The sequence below is a fragment of the Macaca nemestrina genome, chromosome 2 (assembly GCF_043159975.1).
Source record: "Macaca nemestrina isolate mMacNem1 chromosome 2, mMacNem.hap1, whole genome shotgun sequence".
NCBI classification, from domain to species: domain Eukaryota; kingdom Metazoa; phylum Chordata; class Mammalia; order Primates; family Cercopithecidae; genus Macaca; species Macaca nemestrina.
The window spans coordinates 116226258-116245192 of record NC_092126.1 but is presented as its reverse complement, the minus strand read 5'-3'; the positions used below and the strand labels follow the sequence as shown (position 1 = coordinate 116245192).

Genomic DNA, 18935 nt, shown 5'->3' with positions numbered 1-18935 from the left:
ATGGCCGCCAGCGCGCGCCGCGTCTCCATGGCGACGGTCTTTTCTCTGTGAGGACCCCGGCGGCAGGGCTGCCCCGCTGCGCCTGCTTGGCGCGACGCTCTAGCGGTCACCGCTGCGGGTTGGTTGGGTGTTGTGGGGCTGCGCGGCTGCCGCGGAGCTAGAGGGCAAGTGGGCTCGGCCCAGCGTGCAGGGGACGCGGGCGGCCAGACAACGGGCTGGGCCCCGGGGCCTGCGGCGCGGGCGCTGAGCTGGCAGGGCGGGCCGGGGCTGCATCCCCATCTCCTCCATCGCCTGCAGTAAAGGCGGCCGCGGCGAGCCTTTGAGGGGAACGACTTGTCGGAGCCCTAAGCAGGGGTATCTCTGAGCCTGGCGGGATCCCCGGAGCGTCGCAACACTTTCCGATCACTTCAAAGTGTAAGGGGGGCCCTACTGACCCTTGGAATTTAGGGGGCTACCCTAGGCGGCATCCACAAGAGAGAGAATTTCCTTGGAGAGGGGACCTCGGTCCTCGGTTGTCCCTCTCATCCGCGTGGAGAGTCCCTCATCTGGGGGCTCCCGAACTCGGCCCTCTCACATTCTGGCCGACTTTACTGACCCTCACAGATCCAGGCTGGGCCCTCCTGATAGAGGCCAGCCAAAGGTTCACTCAGCCTCTCTTTCAAGGCTGGTGTATCTCTAAATCGTAGACCCTCCTCTGTTACCGTGAGCCAGGTGGGATGCCCACGTTTTGGAGAGAAACCGTTCTGAGGAACCCGGGCTTCTGGGTCCCAGCTGGCTCTCCGGCCCCCAGGTTATGTACTCAGGGTTAGCCACAGATAGTGAGATTCTAGGCACTCCCGGGACAGGGTGGGACTGCTGTCCTCATTGATGCAACCAGCAAATATTCACGGCACCTTGTTTGTGCCAGACAACGGACTGAGGACACGGTTGTTACCAAGACCAGGCTGTTGCCTTGGAAGAGCCCAGAGCGTGTCAAGGGAGACAGCCACATCACGCCAGAAATACATGATAGCTGGATTAGCCCTGGGAGAGGGAGGCGCAGATGTGGGAGCTCAGGGGAGGTGCAGCTCAACGTGGAGTTTGGAGGAGGCTACCTTGACTTCTGAAAGCCAAGTGGGAGCCAGCCAGATGAAAGGGTAGGAGAAAGTGTATGTATATCCTCAGTGCCCTTTCATCCTTGCACGTGGCAGAGACCAAACAGTAAAATGCAGACACCTTTGACACTTTTCTGACCTCAGAAGGAGTCAGGACGTGTAGAAGGCAGAATGAGGGATGGGCAAGAGTTTATTCCTGTTTCCTTCCCATGCTCTGTATTTCTTGGTGTGATTGAACAGACTTTCTGATGTGTGTATAAATAGATACATCTTTGTGTGGTCTTTTTTTTTTTTTTTTTTTCTTGAGATGAAGGCTCGCTCTGTCACCCAGGCTGGAGTGCAGTGGTGCGATCGTGGCTCACTGCAACCTCTGCCTCCTGGATTCAAGTGATTGCCCTGCCTCAGCCTCCTGAGTAGCTGAGATTACAGGCATGCGCCACTAAGCCCGGCTAATTTTTGTGTTTTTAGTAGAGATGGGGTTTCACTGTGTTGGCCAGACTCGTCTCAAACGCCTGACCTCAAGTGATCCACCCACCTTGGCCTTCCAAAGTGCTGGGATTATAGGCATGAGCTACCACGCCTGGCCAGTGTGGTCTTTTTTTTTTTTTTTTTTTTTGTATCCACGGTTTTGTATTCTTGGATTCAACCAACCACGGATTGAAATTACAGATACAGAGGGCTGACTCTAATATGCCATTTTACATAAGGGACTTGACCATTCGTGAATTTTTGTATACATGGGGAGTCCTGGAGCCAATCCCCGACTGATACTGAGGACCAACTGTGTTGCTAATCAAATCGTACACAATTGTATACTCTAATGAAAATGTAGTTACAGATCCAGGGTCTATAGTAAGGGTTAAAAGGTGGGTTCACAATATCTTGCTTGGTAAAATGTCTTTAAGGAAACATTTTACCAAGAGCTTGTTGAAGGAATTTATTTTTTAAATAAATTTAGTTCCACCTACTATCTTGTTCCCACTGAATTGTTTTGAAAAGGTGAAGGTCGGCCGGGCGCGGTGGCTCACGCCTGTAATCCCAGCACTTTGGGAGGCCGAGACGGGCGGATCACGAGGTCAGGAGATCGAGACCATCCTGGCTAACACGGTGAAACCCCGTCTCTACTAAAAAATACAAAAAAACTAGCCGGGCGAGGTGGCGGGCGCCTATAGTCCCAGCTACTCGGGAGGCTGAGGCAGGAGAATGGCGTGAACCCGGGAGGCGGAGCTTGCAGTGAGCTGAGATCCGGCCACCGCACTCCAGCCTGGGTGACAGAGCGAGACTCCGTCTCAAAAAAAAAAAAAAAAAAGAAAAGGTGAAGGTCAGATGAGCTGAGGAGGACCAACCAGGACAGTGTGACAATTAGACACCACCTTCTTAAGAGATGAATAGCTAGCTAACAGAGATGGTTTTTGGGAATAGCACCTTAAATGTTTTTTTGGCGGGGCGCAGTGGCTCACGCCTGTAATCTCAGCACTTTGGGAGGCTTGAGGTGGGCAGATCACGAGGTCAGGAGTTCGAGACCAGTCTGGCCAACATGGTGAAACCCCATCTCTACTAAAAATACAAAAATTAGCTGGGCATGGTGGTGCACGCCTGTAATCCCAGCTATTGGGAAGGCTGAGGCAGGAGACTCGCTTGAATGTGGGAGGCAGAGGTTGCAGTGAGCTGAGATCGTGCCACTGCACTCCAGCCTGGGTGACAGAATGAGACTCCGTTTAAAAAAATAAACTAAAATAAACATTTTTTTGTTTTTGCTAGTTATGATGGCTAGAAATGCACTCCAAACTTTTGATATCGATTGGATTTTGTGAATTTTTGTAACTTTTTCTCTGCTGTGGGTTTGTCAAGTGAATTTGGATAATATTCTTTTCTCTGAGGACACTCATGTTAAAGGTGAATGGGATACAACTCTGAACAGGCATGTTTTTACTGATGAGGCTAAGACCTCAGGTTACTTGGTCATAGACAACCTGAATCCATGTCTACTTTAGGAATTGTAAGTAGAAACTTAATTCTGTTATGTTATTTTTTATTTTAAAGACGGAGTCTCACTCTGTTGCCCAGGCTGGAGTGCAATGGCACGATCTCGGCTCACTGCAACCTCTCTTGCCCAGGTTCAAGTGATTCTCCTGCCTCAGCCTCTTGAGCAGCTGGGATTACAGGCCCCTGCCACTGCGCCCGGCTAATTTTTTTTGCAGTTTTTAGTAGAGACGAGGTTTCACCATCTTGACCAGGCTGGTCTTGAACTCCTGACCTCGTGATCCACTCCCCCCCTCCCCCCGGCCTCCCAAAGTGCTGGGATTATAGGCATGAGCCACCGTGCCTGGCTGAAACGTAATTCTTAAATTTTTTTTTGCTTTTCATCTTGTGATGTATAATATACAAGACTAAGCTTATGTATTTCTCCAGCTTTTTTAAAGTTTTTTATTAATGACTACCACAAAAATTTTAGATCCGAAATTGGGTTCTTGGAAACTGTTAATTCAAAATGAGTTTCTTGCAGAATACCATATATGCCTCCTGTTTCTTCCTGAATTTAAAAAAAAAAAAAAAAGTGTTAGGGCATTTTGATGTCCCTTCTCATGTACTTACTGACTTTGGGGGCTTGTTTTGTTTTGTAGGGTTAATAACTGCTAATTTATATGACAGAAGAAAAAGATGTCATTCCGTAAAGGTATGCTCTTTCTACAAGTTAACTTGTTTTTATACCTGGTGAAAGATAAAGAGGTATAACGTAGGTTTTCCCTATCTATTTCAGTAAACATCATCATCTTGGTCCTGGCTGTTGCTCTCTTCTTACTGGTTTTGCACCATAACTTCCTCGGCTTGAGCAGTTTGTTAAGGAATGAGGTTACAGGTATGGGAACATTTACTAATAATGCCTTAGAATCTGTTGAGGACCTGGTATTCTCTGTGTTGCACATCCTAAGTTGTTCTTCTTCTGGTAGTACTAGCAGTTGTTTGTTAAGGGTTTGATCTGACAGAATATTCCTTTTCACTAAATCGGAGGCCTTAGGAGAGCCTCTGAGGGCTGCCATCTGTTCACATGTCAGCAGGACAGGGCTTCAGAAAGTGAGGGCAGACAAGTGTCCTTGGTGTTTGATGCCTGCTCTAGTCACTAGAGTGTCAGTCTAGTTACTTTCCTTCAGCTGTGCAGCTGCATCAGTGGGACTGTAGCAATAAAAGTTTTGTCAAGTGATTTTTAAAAATCACTGTGTTGTATAATGCATTGCACAATATATTGAATTAGTTGTTCATACTGTTCTCCCTTGGTATTGAGGAATGTTTGAGGCTCGAGTGTTTGTCAAAAATCATTTTTGGATTGCCACCCACCACAGTTGACCAGAGTGAGAGACTATAATAGCTTTCTCCTGACTTTCATGGAGTGCTCTGATAGCATGTTTTATCATGTGTATATATGTATGATACATATAAAGTAATGCATGTTCCTAGTAGGAAAGTTTATAAAAAAGAGAACAGCGGCCAGGAGCAGTGGCTCACGCCTGTAATCCCAACACTTTGGGAGGCTGAGGTGGGCGCCTCACAAGGTCAAGAGATGGAGACCGTCTCAGCACTTTGGGAGGCTGTGGGCAGATCATGAGGTCAGGAGTACAAGACCAGCCTGGCCAACATGGTGAAACCGTGTCTCTACTAAAAATACAAACATTTGCTGGGCGTGGTGGTATGCACCTGTAGTCCCAGCTACTCGGGAGACTGAGGCAGGAGAATCGCTTGAACCCAGGAGGCGGAGGTAGCAGTGAACCAAGATCACGCCACTGCACTCAAGCCTGGTGACAGAGTGAGTCTTCGTCTCAAAAAAAAAAAAAAGAGACAACAGTATTCAAGCTCCATGAAGGCAGTTTGTGTACTGTTTTATCTTCTGTGCCTATGGATGGTGGCTGATACCTATAGCTGTTCAATAAATATTGGTTGAATGATTTCATTGCCTAAAGGTAACTTATTACATTTTTGGCTTAGTACCTTCCAGTTTTTTCCTACACATCTTTTTTCTGTACAGTTGAGATTGTACTATATATAAACTGTACATTATGTGTTTTTCTGTATATCATAAGCATGTCACTGTGATGGTAGAAACTCTTCATACATAATTTTAATGTCTATTAATTTGTTTCCACAGGATAACATCTTGTGGTACAACAGTTTTAAGACTCTTTGGTGGCAGCCCTACAATAGGAAATACATTACATGTAGCACATGTACATACATATGTATTTACTTATTGGCTGTCTATCAGAAAGTTAGGGATGTTTTATTCATGGCTGTAACCCCAGTGCCTAGATACTGCCTGGCACATAGTAAATACCAGGGTTCAATGAGGAATGAAAAAAAAAAAAAAAAGGCAAGAATGTATATAGGACAGTACTTGCAGTTTCCTTGTGTGATACACTGTATTTTCTTTGGTATTCTAATTCAGTTTTCTTTTTTTGTAAGAGGGAATTTTCCTCTTGCTTCCCAGGCTGGAGTGCAATGGCATGATCTCGGCTCACTACAACCTCTACCTCCCGAGTTCAAGCGATTCTCCTGCCTCAGTCTCCCAAGTAGCTGGGATTACAGGCATTCACCATTACACCTGGCTCATTTTGTATTTTTAGTAGAGACAGGGTTTCACCATGTTGGTCAGGCTGGTCTTGAACTCCTGACCTCAAGTGATCCACCTGCCTCAGCCTCCCAAAGTGCTGGGATTACAGACGTGACCCACCACACCCGGCCTCTACTTCAGTTTTCTATTGCAATCCAGAAACTTTTTCTGTATAAATTGATTGTGACTCACTCAATTGGTTTCATGCCTACTTGTGATTTGTGACTTAAAAAATATTTAGTTTGCTGCTATGTTTTCACAATTTAAATAAAATTCTTTCTTTTGATTATATTTCAGATTTTGTCCTTAGGAAACTCTTGATACAAATTGCCACAATACATTCTAACAGGTTCTGTTATTTTCCTACCAGTAGTGTATCAAAGTGCTGTCGGCCTATTTTAAAAAATGCTTCCTCCATTTTTCCAAAAGCTTGTTTACTTACAGGGAAAGTTTCAGGGCTATATGCTTCAGTTTAATGGGGGAGAATGAGGTAAATCAGAACCATAATCCTTACCTTCCCTTTTTCCATGTCTTGGACTCAAAAGCCCATGAGATTGTATCACAGTGCCTTCCTTGTGTTTTCAGATTCAGGAATTGTGGGGCCTCAACCTATAGACTTTGTTCCAAATGCTCTCCGATATGCAGTAGATGGGAGACAAGAGGAGATTCCTGTGGTCATCGCTGCATCTGAAGACAGGCTTGGGGGGGCCATCGCAGCCATAAACAGCATTCAGCACAACACTCGCTCCAATGTGATTTTCTACATTGTTACTCTCAACAATACAGCAGACCATCTCCGGTGAGCTCTGCTTATGTGATTCTGCTTCTAGAGGATGATCTAGAGCAGGCCAGCTGCCAATCCAGGAACTGTTTTTCTGTGGTTTGTATGTCGTTTTATACAATTGAAATTGTACCACCGATAAACTGTACAACTGACATATTTTTTTAGGATTGTATTATGAGCTTATCCCCATAATAGGAGAAGTGATACAAGGAGCTCATGCCAGGAAGTCAGTCAGCTGTCACTCTGCACTGTTAACTCCACCTGATGTTGTTTTGGTAATAATACTTTCTCAGTGAAGGCAGCAGTAAATGTTGATTTATAAGTTACAGGTTCCTTATTTCATGGACATGTTCTGAGCAGCTCTGGTCTAGAGTGGGAAGGGACTTAGCAACAATGGCAAGGTAGTGTTGTGAAGCTGATCACAGGTCCTGATCCAAATCTTGACTTTCCCCAGAGTGATCTGGGGAAATTTGGATAGTCCAATCCGTTTTGAAAATGAACTAAGACTTACAAAACTTACTCCAAATTTGTTGGTCTAACAAATTAACCAGTTGTCAAATTTCTAAAACATTTTCGTCCTTATGGCCTTCTCCATGGTTCATACTTAGTTTTTGAAGCTGTAAATTCTGAACCCATTTAAAATACAGAAACAGAAGCTGTATAAAACTAGACTACAGAGGGCCGGGCGTGGTGGCTCAAGCCTGTAATCCCAGCACTTTGGGAGGCCGAGACGGGCGGATCACGAGGTCAGGAGATCGAGACCATCCTGGTTAACACGGTGAAACCCCGTCTCTACTAAAAAATACAAAAAACTAGCCGGCCGAGGTGGCGGATGCCTGTAGTCCCAGCTACTCGGGAGGCGGAGGCAGGAGAATGGCGTGAACCCGGGAGGCGGAGCTTGCAGTGAGCTGAGATCCGGCCACTGCACTCCAGCCTGGGTGACAGCACGAGACTCCGTCTCAAAAAAAAAAAAAAAAAAAAATAGACTACAGAAATAACACTAAGTATCCACAAAACGCTGATTTGAAACTGACCTAGAAAAAATGTGCAGTACTCCTTTAGCAAACACTTTTTTCTTACAGGTAGTGCCTCAGACTTGAGTGGTGGAATTACTCAGTGAATTAACAAGTCACTCTGTAGATAAGAGATTACTCTGTTGGTAATTAGCATTCACTACCGTCACTTTGACGTCTTTTCTTCACCAGTGTATTTATTGGGTTAAGAGTTGGATGGTCTAGGTGGTGACAAAATGTTCTTAATTCTGTATTGTATTTTTCTAGAGTAGTTTTAGTGTTATAAGATAATTACTATATAATCTTGGTTCAGGGAGGGACGTTGGTGGGAATAACCATCACTTCAGACGAGGAAACCAAAGCTCAGAGATAAAAGGAGCTTGTAAACACCTATTTGGTCCATAGGGTTTCTTTTGCATTATTCCCTTATTGGTTTGGAGACATTATTTGAAACTAAAATTTAGTGTTTTATCTTCATCAGGTCCTGGCTCAACAGTGATTCCCTGAAAAGTATCAGATACAAAATTGTCAATTTTGACCCTAAACTTTTGGAAGGGAAAGTAAAGGAGGATCCTGACCAGGGGGAATCCATGAAACCTGTGAGTTCCATGCATCCTTCTTTATACTTGGGTGTCTGTGGATATAGTGCAGGTAGTTTCCTGGGGACCAAGCCTGGATGGTTCTAAGAGTCCTTTCTTCTCCTGAATGGGTACTGAAAGCATCCTAGGAGTTTCTATGTAAATAAAAGCACAGCCAGTGCAGTATCCTGTGCCAATTATTCTTTCCTTTTCCAGTTAACCTTTGCAAGGTTCTACTTGCCAATTCTGATTCCCAGCGCAAAGAAGGCCATATACATGGATGATGATGTAATTGTGCAAGGTATCAAAAATGTTACCATGAGTGCTGTTCTCCACCCAGATTGAGTACAATTGCTAAATAAAACAATGGGCTACAGTGGGCTATAGTGGTTGTTTTATTTATGGTCTTCTATAAAAGGTCACCATAGGGAGAAGTGGGAGTAACAGGGAACTCTCAAGGCAACTGAAATGTAAATCTTAACATCTTGTCTATTTCAGGTGATATTCTTGCCCTTTACAATACACCACTGAAGCCAGGACATGCAGCTGCATTTTCAGAAGATTGTGATTCAGCCTCTACTAAAGTTGTCATCCGTGGAGCAGGAAACCAGGTAAATTGCTTACCACACATCCCTCTTCCTACAATATCGTTTATTGGGAAGAGGTTGCAAATTCAGGGAACTCTTTTGCTGCAATTTACACTCACTCCCTAATCATTTCATCACAAAACTCAAGCCTGCTTTTCTGTAGACTTCTTCATGGACTTGACAGCCTAATTGTTCTTCTTGAACATCTGGTTTAATATGTCAACATCTAGGTTCCTATTCTAACTTGGAATTTCAAGTATCTATTATCTAATCTGAAGAAGTCATAGTTTAACAGCTGTTTTCTCTATTGGCTATAAAATTGTATCTATTGTTTGAAGTAGTAAATACATATATCCTATCTGTTTTTAGTACAATTACATTGGCTATCTTGACTATAAAAAGGAAAGAATTCGTAAGCTTTCCATGAAAGCCAGCACTTGCTCATTTAATCCTGGAGTTTTTGTTGCAAACCTGACAGAATGGAAACGACAGAATATAACTAACCAACTGGAAAAATGGATGAAACTCAATGTAGAGTAAGTATGTAACTGGCCAAGCTGTGAAAAACTGTTGTATTTCAATTCCGGGAGTTGTGACTAACAGGAGTTAGTATTTTTCACTAACATTTGTTTTCTGTCCCACCAAGAGAGGGACTGTATAGCCGAACCCTGGCTGGTAGCATCACAACACCTCCTCTGCTTATCGTATTTTATCAACAGCACTCTACCATTGATCCTATGTGGAATGTCCGCCACCTTGGTAAGTAGAATTAACCAGTGGCATAAGCTAGTAAAAAGAATTGGTATCTAAAGAACTATCCTCAGGGATGGGGTATATTCTTTGTTTCCCTTAAGTTTTCTGCACAATTTCACATGGCACAATGATGTGCCTATTTTTGTCTCAAATATAAGGTTCCAGTGCTGGAAAACGATATTCACCTCAGTTTGTAAAGGCTGCCAAATTACTCCATTGGAATGGACATTTTAAGCCATGGGGAAGGACTGCTTCATATACTGATGTTTGGGAAAAATGGTATATTCCAGACCCAACAGGCAAATTCAACCTAATCCGAAGATATACCGAGATCTCAAACATAAAGTGAAACAGAATTTAAACTATAAGCATTTCTCAGGAAGTCCTGGAAGATGGCATGTATGCAAAGTAACAGTTGCTAGGCTTCAATGCCTATCGTAGCAAGCCATGGAAAAAGATGTGTCAGCTGGGTAAAGATGACAAACTGCCCTGTCTGGAAGTCAGCTTCCCAGACTATAGACTATAAATATGTCTCCATCTGCCTTACCAAGTGTTTTACTACAATGCTGAATGACTGGAAAGAAGAACAGATATAGCTAGTTCAGCTAGCTGGTACAGATAATTCAAAACTGCTGTTGTAACCTGTGGCCTGATCTGTAAATAAAACAACATTTTTCAATAGGTATCGTATTTTTTTATTCCAGATAACTACTTCCACTCACAATGAGGTGAATTGTCTTTTTATAGAATTTAGGGATTCCAAATTGCCTGGTTTTAATACAATACATATTCACAAAATTTACACAGCTCATGCATACCATAACTTACACACATTATACATAGAAGTTTAGCAGTCTGCTTAGAATGTTAAAAAAAAAACTCATAAAAAAAGACATGGTTCTGTTACACATAATCTGTACTGAAGTCATAAGCATCATCGTCTTCAATCATTTTATCCAAGATAAAAGACCTTGTAGACTGTTCACCTATATTGCAGGAAAATAAAAAGAGATTTTCAAAAAGTCAAAGTGATTCTACACCATGCTGCTTTGTTAGAAGAACTCCTTTTGCCTGCCTCACCTGCTGTAGACTCCTCAGACAGTGCCTCCCCTGTCTCTTCTGCAGCAAACATGCCTGAGCTCTTTTCCTGTGTGACAAAGAAAAATGGTACTGGATTAGTAGCCCTTGTCTTGCTCATTTAATCCAAGTAGTTATGTACCTGAAAAAATTAACTCTTTGGAGGTACATATAACGGGATGTGTAAAATTAAGGCTAACGGATCACAAGCCTCAAATATTTCCTATCTTCAGTTCTTTCCCATTATGTATTATAATGCTAGAAAACTCACTTCAGTTTTAAACAACTCATGGAGGACACACTTACATCAACTTCTTCATCAATAATTTCCTGATCACTGTCTTTGTCATCCTCCTCCTCCTCCTGCTTCCTTTCTTTCCGTTTTGGCAATTCTTCATGTATGTCCTTTTCTTCTATTATTCCATTTGTCAGACCAGAAGACTGGAAAAGGATGCTACTGGCCAAATGAGGACCCTTGATGGCTGGGGAAGAAACAAAGCCCATGTAAACAGATAAGACCTCTATTGGCCTGTCAACTGATGAAGACAGCAGTGACACACAATTCTCACCTTTTATGCTCTGTGCATTGTTCTTTTCCAGTTCTTCCAGATTGAAGTCCCTTTTCATGTCTACCACAATACTCTCATTAAAATATGGAGGAGGAGTCCAAGATGTAGGGGTATGGCAATAGTAAGCTAATGAGGCACTGATATTAAAAATAAGATGTGTCAAAAGGAGGTTTATTCTAGTGGTCACCAAAATGCCAACAGAAAAGAAAGCTTACCCTGTCCACTCAGACCACAGCAGTTTGGCAGCACCTTCAACATTTGGGATTCCACCTTTTTGGTGCATACCTCTTCTCTGAGCAAGCATAGTAAAAAATTCCAGAGAATTCCTGTAGCCTGGGACAGTATATTTCAGTACTACCTTAAAAAACAAACAAAAAAAAGAACTGTCCTTCATCTGACACATCAGTACTTTAAAAAACTTCCAAAATTTTTCTACTGAAAATGCTTATGATGAAAGAAAATGGCTCCAAGGAGCTCATGAGAAGGGGTTTTTACCTGTCGAGCATCAGCCTGGGCAAGGATGGCACTGGCAGCCTCCATCGGTTTTACTACTTCAATACTTGCTGGACTTCGCAGAGCAAGTGCAGAGGAGGAATTAAGTGGAGATACGATGAAGCTTGGACTATCTATGATTGTGATCTGTTTGTCCAAGGGGACAACTTGCATGCTCCTGAAAGAAGAGAGATGGAATTGATGGGGGCATTGGTTTATTTGGAAGGTAAGAGAACATGAAGCTCAGAGTTGGATTGAACAGACTCAGCACAGTCAGTCAGATCCAGTTTATCATCATTTGCTTCACATTTATCTAAAACTGTAACAGCATACCCAACTGTTCTAAAGAGAAACACTGCATGTTACAGCTTATATGTTTATATCACCCAAAACACATGCTACTTCCTTTGCTATAAATACGCCACCTTCTGGCCGGGTGCGGTGGCTCATGCCTGTAATCCCAGCACTCTGGGAGGCTGAGGCGGGTGGATCACTTGAGGTCAGGAGTTCGAGACCAGCCTGGCCAACATGGTGAAAGCGCTGTCTACTAAAAATACAAAAATTAGCCGGGTGCCTGTGATCCCAGCTACTCAGGAGGCTGAGGTTGCAGTGAGCCAAGATAGCACCACTCCAGCCTGGGAGACAGAGACTCCGTCTCAAGAAAAAAAAGATCTAGGGCACAGTAGCTCATGCCACCCAACGAAAGTATAATCCCAACACTTTGTGAGGCCTAGGCAGGTGGATCACTTAAAGCCAGGAGTTTGAGACTAGCCTGGGCAACACAGTGAAACCCCATCTCTACTAAAAATACAAAAACTAGCCAGGTGTGGTGGCAGCCTTCTAGCTGGCAAATTTCTATTAATTTCTCAAGGCCAGGTTCAAACATCACTTCCTCTGAGGGAGCTTTCCTCTCTATCTATTTGCTTAACTTGTCTTTCAAACTGAATTGTGGGCAGCTGTCCCACTCCAATCAGTTTTTCTCCAAGCCTAGCACTGGCTTAAATCTCTCCTTTCACCAAAAGCTTTAAAAAAAATTAGGCCAGGCACGGTGGCTTGACCTGTAATCCCAGCACTTTGGGAGGCCGAGGCGGGCAGATCAGCTGAGGTCAGGAGTTCAAGACCAGCCTAACCAACATGGAGAAACCCGTCTCTACTAAAAATACAAAATTAGCCAGGTGTGGGGGCACATGCCTGTAATCCCAGCCGCTCGGGAGGCTGAGGCAGGAAAATCGCTTGAACCTGAGAGGTAGAGGTTGCAGTGAGCCGAGACTGCACCATTGCACTCCAGCCTGGACAACAAGAGCGAAACTGTCTCAAAAAAAAAATCACCTTCCTTGAGATAACTAAAATAAAACAGTGTGTCACTAGTAATATTACAATTATGGACACCTCCATTTACCTTGTAAGCCCCATGGATACACCAACATTACACATCTGTTCTTGTTTTAAGCTATTGATAATGCTGCTTTTCCCCACATTTGGGAAACCTACAAATAAATGGGAAATCCAGATATAAAAAGCATTATATGTTGGCACTCATGAAATTTTCACTGCCTAATTTTCCATTTCCCTGATGTTTAGGGCAAGATCAGAGTTGGATCTGTGTCTTCACTTCAATACTAAGGCCAATTTTAGTTTCTTCATTTTTTGCACAAGTAATGAAAAGGCAGGCAAATACTGTAAATTCAAACAAACCAAGAGCTTTTAGAAACCAGCTTCCTATAGTAATCAGTTCAAACAAAAAACCTGAATCTGGAGCAGTTGTGTAAGTTTTCTTTTTTTCTTTTCTCTTGAGATGAGTCTGTTGCCCAGGCTGGAGTGCAGTGGCACCATCTGGGCTCACTGCAAGCTCCGCCTCCCGGGCCATTCTCTTGCCTCAGCCTCCCCAGTAGCTGGGACGACAGGCAACCACCACCACGCCCGGCTAACTTTTTGTACTTTTAGTAGACGGGGTTTCACTGTGTAAGCCACGATGGTCTCAATCTCCTGACCTCGTCACCCACCCGCTTTGGTCTCCCAAAGTGCTGGGATTACAGGCGTGAGCCACCGTGCCCGGCCAACAGTTGTGTAAGTTTTTTTCTTTAAATTGTGTGTGGTTATGTGCTTTTAGTAAGATATAGGCAAGAAGCTAGTATTTGAGTGAGCCTTTTACTTGACAACAACTCCATACACTGCTGCTTGGGCACTTGGAGAGCTGGCTAAACTTCTTAACTATTTCAACAATTAAAAAGTAAAAAGTAATGAACTGAAACTCACCAATTACTCCAACCTGAATGGCTTTGCCGCAAGTCTCCTGAAAACTTCCAAGAAGTTTCCAAAGGCCCTCTTTCCCAAAGCAGACTTCACTTCTGAATGGAGCAGCATTCTTCTTTGCCTTCACACGCTAAAATTCCAAATAGTTGAATTATTCTGGCAACTTACCTGAAAAATCATTTTAACAAACCCCAAGCAATCAGGCTCCAGAGCCCAGCTCTTAAACTAACTACACTGCCTTTCAGATTATCTCTGGCTGAAATCAGAGTTGGATCTTGTAATTTTTCATTTATTTAAATCAAGATTTTGTACACTCATCATATTTCAACCAAAATCTGAAAGAACCACATATCTTACTACTAATAAAGGATACCTTGGTTATCTTCCCTTTATCCTTCGGTTTTGTTGAGGCTCTGAACACCACTGTTGGCAATTCTTTCTTCAAATAATTTAGCCAGCTCTCCAAATTCTCCTTTGGTACCAGATCTGATAGGAATTAGAAACAAGACATTTGCGGCCAGGCGCGGTGACTCACGCCTGTAATCCTAGCACTTTGGGAGGCTGAGACGGGCGGATCACGAGGTCAGGAGATCGAGACCATCCTGGCTAACACAGTGAAACCCCGTCTCTACTAAAAATACAAAAAAATTAGCTGGGCGTGGTGGTGGGCGCCTGTAGTCCCAGCTACTAGGGAGGATGAGGCAGGAGAATGGCGTGAACCCAAGAGGCGGAGCTTGCAGTGAGCCGAGATCGTGCCATTGCACTCCAGCCTGGGTGACAGTTAGACTCCGTCTCAACAAAAAAAGAGAAGTAAGACATTTGCTCCAATTTCACTATTTTGTTGAGATGCATTTCAAAATCTGGCAACTATAGATTTTACTCTGGTTTACATTTTCCCAGTCTTTTCAAAAGGATTTAACTAGAAAATCAGGGCAGGGCAAGCTCCCCTACCATGCTGCCCGTATCTTAACAGAGCTCAGCATCTACACTTCTCTATTTCAATTCCCTTTGTATTGCTCACTCAAAAATTTCAGGACAGACTCAACGTCTGGATTACAAACCTACTAACTCTAGAGCTATGTTTCCAGAATTTACCTTTAGCTAGCAGCCGTTTCTTTTATTCATTTTTTTTTTTTTTTTTTTTTGAGACGGAATCTTGCTGTTGCCCAGGCTGGAGTGCAGTGGCATGGTATTGGCTCACTGCAACCTCCGCCTCCCGGGTTCAAGCAATTCTCCTGCCTCAGCCTCCCAAGTAGCTGGGACTACAAGTGCCTGCCACCATGCCCGGCTAATATTTGTATTTTAGTAGAGATGGGGTTTCGCCATGTTGGCCAGGCTTTTCTCGAACTCCTGGCCTCAAGTGATCTGCCTGCTTCAGCCTTCCAAACAGCCAATTGTTTCTTAACCCCAAAAATAATTTTAGATTTCATTCCCATTTTCTGCTTTGTAATTCTCTGTTCTGGGTTTTCTTGTTCCTGCTGCTGAAACTCAGATGCATAATTATGCATTTCATTTAAATATTTTGTCACATACGTTCCAATTTATTTCACTCTTGAACTAATACCCGACATTGTGTAGGTGTGGGCAATTTGTCACACTGTCATCACTTCCTAGATGAAATATACTACACTTAACAGGGTATAACAGCTTACACTCTTATTTAAAAGACAGTAAATACTGAATGGCAAAAGAACAGTAGAAACCAGTTGAGTCAGTTGTAAAAATCGCCTCCTCCCCACTGACTAGCACTGTCTCTGGCAAAGTGCACATACTTTGGCTGTGCTGAGGTCAGAGTTGGATCTAATCAGTCTTCAGTGACTATTAGACTGTATCCTCACACCTCACCAATGTACATGGAAGACAAAGGGTACCCTCTTTACTCACCTGATTTATTCAATATAAGTACCAGCTTTTTCTGTCCACTCTGGACAATGGCCTCTTCTACCTGAGGACATCTGCAACCAAGAGGATCTCTGGCATCCAACACCTCTAGGACAACATCGGAGGCTTCAATCACCTATTAAGTAAAAAATAACCAGAACGACATCCTTTGCTCTGGTAATACCTTCAACAAGAGAGTACTGACATTATCCATTTGGCAACAGGGTGAGCTCAGAGTTGGATCTCATGTCTTCACTTTGGTATGAAGAATGTTGACCCTCATCATTTCTCACACAGGAAAGTAAAACATAGGCCTCTGATTAAGATGGATTTCAAAAATGAAAATATCCCTGTCTTTGAATCCTCCCATAGTGAATTATGTAGTTTGGTAGGTCCCTCTGGCCTTGCCAAAAGCTGCTGAGGGGCAGTCAGGTTCTATCCACGGGGGAGTGAGCTTGGGAAAATGGATGTTGGGGATGGGAGTGCTGGAAAGCAACTACACCAAGGAGACAGTACCCTCTTGTCCTCTTTCACTTAGGTTTCAACAGAGTAGAGACCCTTAGCCTGACATTGCTTACTCCAATGTACTTTTCTCAATCTCAACACTATGTCAACATTTTTTTTAAAAATGTTGTAAATCATGCTTACAGGCAGAACCAGTTTTGTGCAAATATTTAGAACCAAAGAAACTATTTGTCAGGTAAACATAGCAGGAAAGGCATTAAACAGCATAAGTTAGAGTCGAGTCATGAAATGATTTGTTGGTGGAAGGTGGGAGGAGGGAGAGGATCAGGAAAGGTAACTAATTGGTACTAGGCTTAATACCTGGGTGATGAAATAATCTGTACAACAAACCCCCACGACACAAGTTTACCCATGTAACAAACCTGCACATGTACCCTTGATCTTAAAAGGTTAAAAAAAAAATGACTTGAGTCTTTTAAACCTCATTACTACTGTCAGACACTGACCTAGGCTAAGATACCTTTTTAAGTTCTTGGCAGTACAGCTTCTTTGAATTCTGTTTTCCTGACTTGGCTTTGTTCTCAGTTTTGCAAAGCCCAAATGCCTAGAGGATAAAGGGGAAAAGGACACAAAATTAGAAGTAGAGCAGTAGTAACCTCTATCTCCATTTTCCACAGCTGAGTAGCAGCACTTGCAGTTGTTAAATAGGTAAGATGGAGTCTGAACCCAGTTGTCTTCCTCCCAAAAAGCTCAGCAGCCTGTAGATGTGCTTTTATTTCTGCACCAGAACTCATCTCTCAGCCAGGTGCAACAGCCCACACCTGTAATACCAGAAACTGGTAGGCTGAGGTGGGTGGATCACTTGAGTCCAAGAGTTTGAGACCAGCCTTGGCAATATAGTGAAAGCCCGTGTCTACTAAAAAAAATTAGCCAGGCATGATGGTGTGCTTCTGTAGTCCCAGCTCCTCAGAGACTGAGGTGGTAAGACTGCTTGAGCCTGGGTGGTCGAGGTTGCAGTGAGCTGTGATTGTGCCACTGCACTCAGGCCCAAGCAGCAAAAACAAAATCAAAACCCCTGATCTCTCATTCATAAAGAGACCTAATCATACCTTTTCCATAGGTTCCACATTTGATGGCTTAATATCAGGATTAGTTTCAAGTTTTCTTTTCTTTCCTAGTTCCTTCTGCCTGTCAAGTTTCTGCTGCTGTTTTAGTTCTTCAAGCTGTGTCAGAGCCGTAAGGGAAATAGATGAACCAGTGACTAGTGTTGTTACCTTACTCTGAAAAATATCACACATAACACACTATACCACTCGTTGAAAATTCTGGCTAACATAACTTACCCTCTGTTTCCTTAGCTCAGCTTCCCTAAGAAGAGCCTCCTTAAAGGGAGCACTGTTTGGAACTCCTGGGTCTTTCCTAGGCTTCTTGTGACCCCGCTTTTTAGCCTCCTTCCTTAATTTTCGATGATGTTCTCGAACCTATTAAAGAGATTTTGTCTGCTTACAAAAATATCTTTATACTTAAGCAGAATTCAAGTGAGAAACCAATCTGGCTGCAATTTAGTTATGCCTATAAAATGTAATAGGAAAATGGAGCTTTAGTTGGAATCTTACAAAGTAATGCATAGGTAAGTATAAAACAGTAAGAAAATGTAACTAGAAGGCTCTCTATGCAGAGATTAACATGTTGAACAAATTTAGAGACTTACCACCAAATCACTGCACTTTCTCACAGCTGCACTCCTGATGCCTAAGAGCTTGTGCCCATGGTCAGTCTATCCAATGCCATTTTCCGAAACCAAATCACATTAACCCGGACTTTCCCGCAAAGGAACAGGGCAAAATCAGTTTAGCAGTGTTTAGTATAACTCTCTCAAGCACTACACTTACCTTTTTTTGGATTTTATACCGCTTATGGCAGGTCATGCGTTTACTTGCTTTCTTTAACTCTACAAAGAAACATCACAAGTCTGTTAACGCAAATGATTAGTTCTGGGTTAACGCACTATGGAGTTATATCCTTTTCTCGTGTTATTGGCTGCCAAACCTAACGTTAAGACTAATGCGAAATGCCTAATGCAAACATACATGCCACTTTCAAATTCCAGAGAATTAGATTCAGTAGATCCAGAACGGAGTCCAAGTTCCCTGCACCTACTCTTACAATATCAGAATGGGATCATACACAGCAGCGTGTACGAGCGTTTATGAGACCCAAAACGACAGCCACTTTGTGTCAAACAGCACGAATCATAAGGCAGGAGAGGAACACTGAGTCTGGGAGGCGATTCTCAGCTCTCACCTGGGCCAACCTGCACGTGGCCACGGAAAGGAAGATATTGGGCCTGAAACCTGGCTCAGAAGCTGCTTCCTTACGAAAATCTAGCCTCGTCTTTCCCACCCTCTGCCCGTCTTCGTTCCACAGAATGAGCCCGCGCGGTTAACATGATCGCCGTAGGGACTTCCAACTCTCGGTCCTACGAGAAAATAGGGCCAAGGCCTACGCGTAGGCTCTCACCCCTATATCAGCAGAGACAAAGCCGTAGCCGTAAAAGAGCGTCGTGGAGGCTGCAGCAACTTCCAGACATGGGTCCCTCCACGCCCGCTTCCCGACCCCACTTACTAGGCCGCTTCATGTTGGCTGTAGAAAGCGGCACGAGCACAACACCCTGCCTCCTCTAGCGCCACGTGTGAAGTGAAGCCACTGACGAGCGTCACGCACTTACGCTGCCGCCGTAAAGTGCGTCACCGCCTCTCTGCGTGCGCGCGCACGCAGTGTCGCGC

The 18935-nt window shown here is 43.5% G+C and overlaps 2 protein-coding genes and 3 non-coding genes across 10 annotated transcripts; 1 reads left to right on the top strand and 4 right to left on the bottom strand.

The window, feature by feature from the left end:
- The first annotated feature begins 74 nt into the window (after positions 1-74).
- Positions 75-10093, top strand: LOC105480553 (glycosyltransferase 8 domain containing 1). Of its 3 annotated transcripts, XM_024792544.2 has the most exons (11): positions 75-414; positions 908-1136; positions 3719-3771; positions 3856-3954; positions 6283-6496; positions 7976-8093; positions 8289-8373; positions 8571-8683; positions 9029-9195; positions 9306-9418; positions 9571-10093. In XM_024792544.2, the coding sequence occupies exons 3-11, from the start codon at positions 3756-3758 to the stop codon at positions 9759-9761; spliced, it is 1116 nt and encodes a 371-aa protein (XP_024648312.1). In that variant the 5' UTR covers positions 75-414; positions 908-1136; positions 3719-3755; the 3' UTR covers positions 9762-10093. The 3 variants fall into 3 exon arrangements, with proteins under 3 accessions (XP_024648312.1, XP_011737902.1, XP_070947998.1); XM_011739600.2 differs by lacking the exon at positions 908-1136; XM_071091897.1 differs by lacking the exon at positions 908-1136 and having other exon boundaries at positions 134-414; positions 9379-9418; positions 9571-9757.
- On the bottom strand, positions 10084-18927 carry LOC105480554 (G protein nucleolar 3). 4 transcript variants are annotated; one of them, XM_011739603.3, is made up of 15 exons: positions 18775-18927; positions 18042-18100; positions 17493-17630; positions 17259-17372; positions 16670-16753; positions 15688-15820; positions 14177-14289; positions 13807-13933; positions 12950-13037; positions 11554-11728; positions 11274-11416; positions 11059-11195; positions 10796-10971; positions 10493-10559; positions 10084-10398 (listed from the first exon to the last, which is right to left on the bottom strand). In XM_011739603.3, exons 1-15 carry the CDS (start codon positions 18785-18787, stop codon positions 10316-10318), a joined length of 1650 nt encoding a protein of 549 aa, XP_011737905.1. In that variant the 5' UTR covers positions 18788-18927; the 3' UTR covers positions 10084-10315. The 4 variants fall into 4 exon arrangements, with proteins under 4 accessions (XP_011737905.1, XP_011737908.1, XP_011737906.1 ...); XM_011739606.2 differs by having other exon boundaries at positions 18042-18628; positions 18775-18897; XM_011739604.2 differs by having other exon boundaries at positions 18454-18872.
- Positions 11784-11860, bottom strand: LOC112426467 (small nucleolar RNA SNORD69). The gene has a single exon (XR_003017798.1). It is a non-coding gene; the product is annotated as a small nucleolar RNA SNORD69 (small nucleolar RNA).
- Positions 14054-14137, bottom strand: LOC112426470 (small nucleolar RNA SNORD19B). The gene has a single exon (XR_003017799.1). It is a non-coding gene; the product is annotated as a small nucleolar RNA SNORD19B (small nucleolar RNA).
- Positions 15579-15646, bottom strand: LOC112426464 (small nucleolar RNA SNORD19). The gene has a single exon (XR_003017795.1). It is a non-coding gene; the product is annotated as a small nucleolar RNA SNORD19 (small nucleolar RNA).
- Positions 18928-18935: the final 8 nt, after the last annotated feature.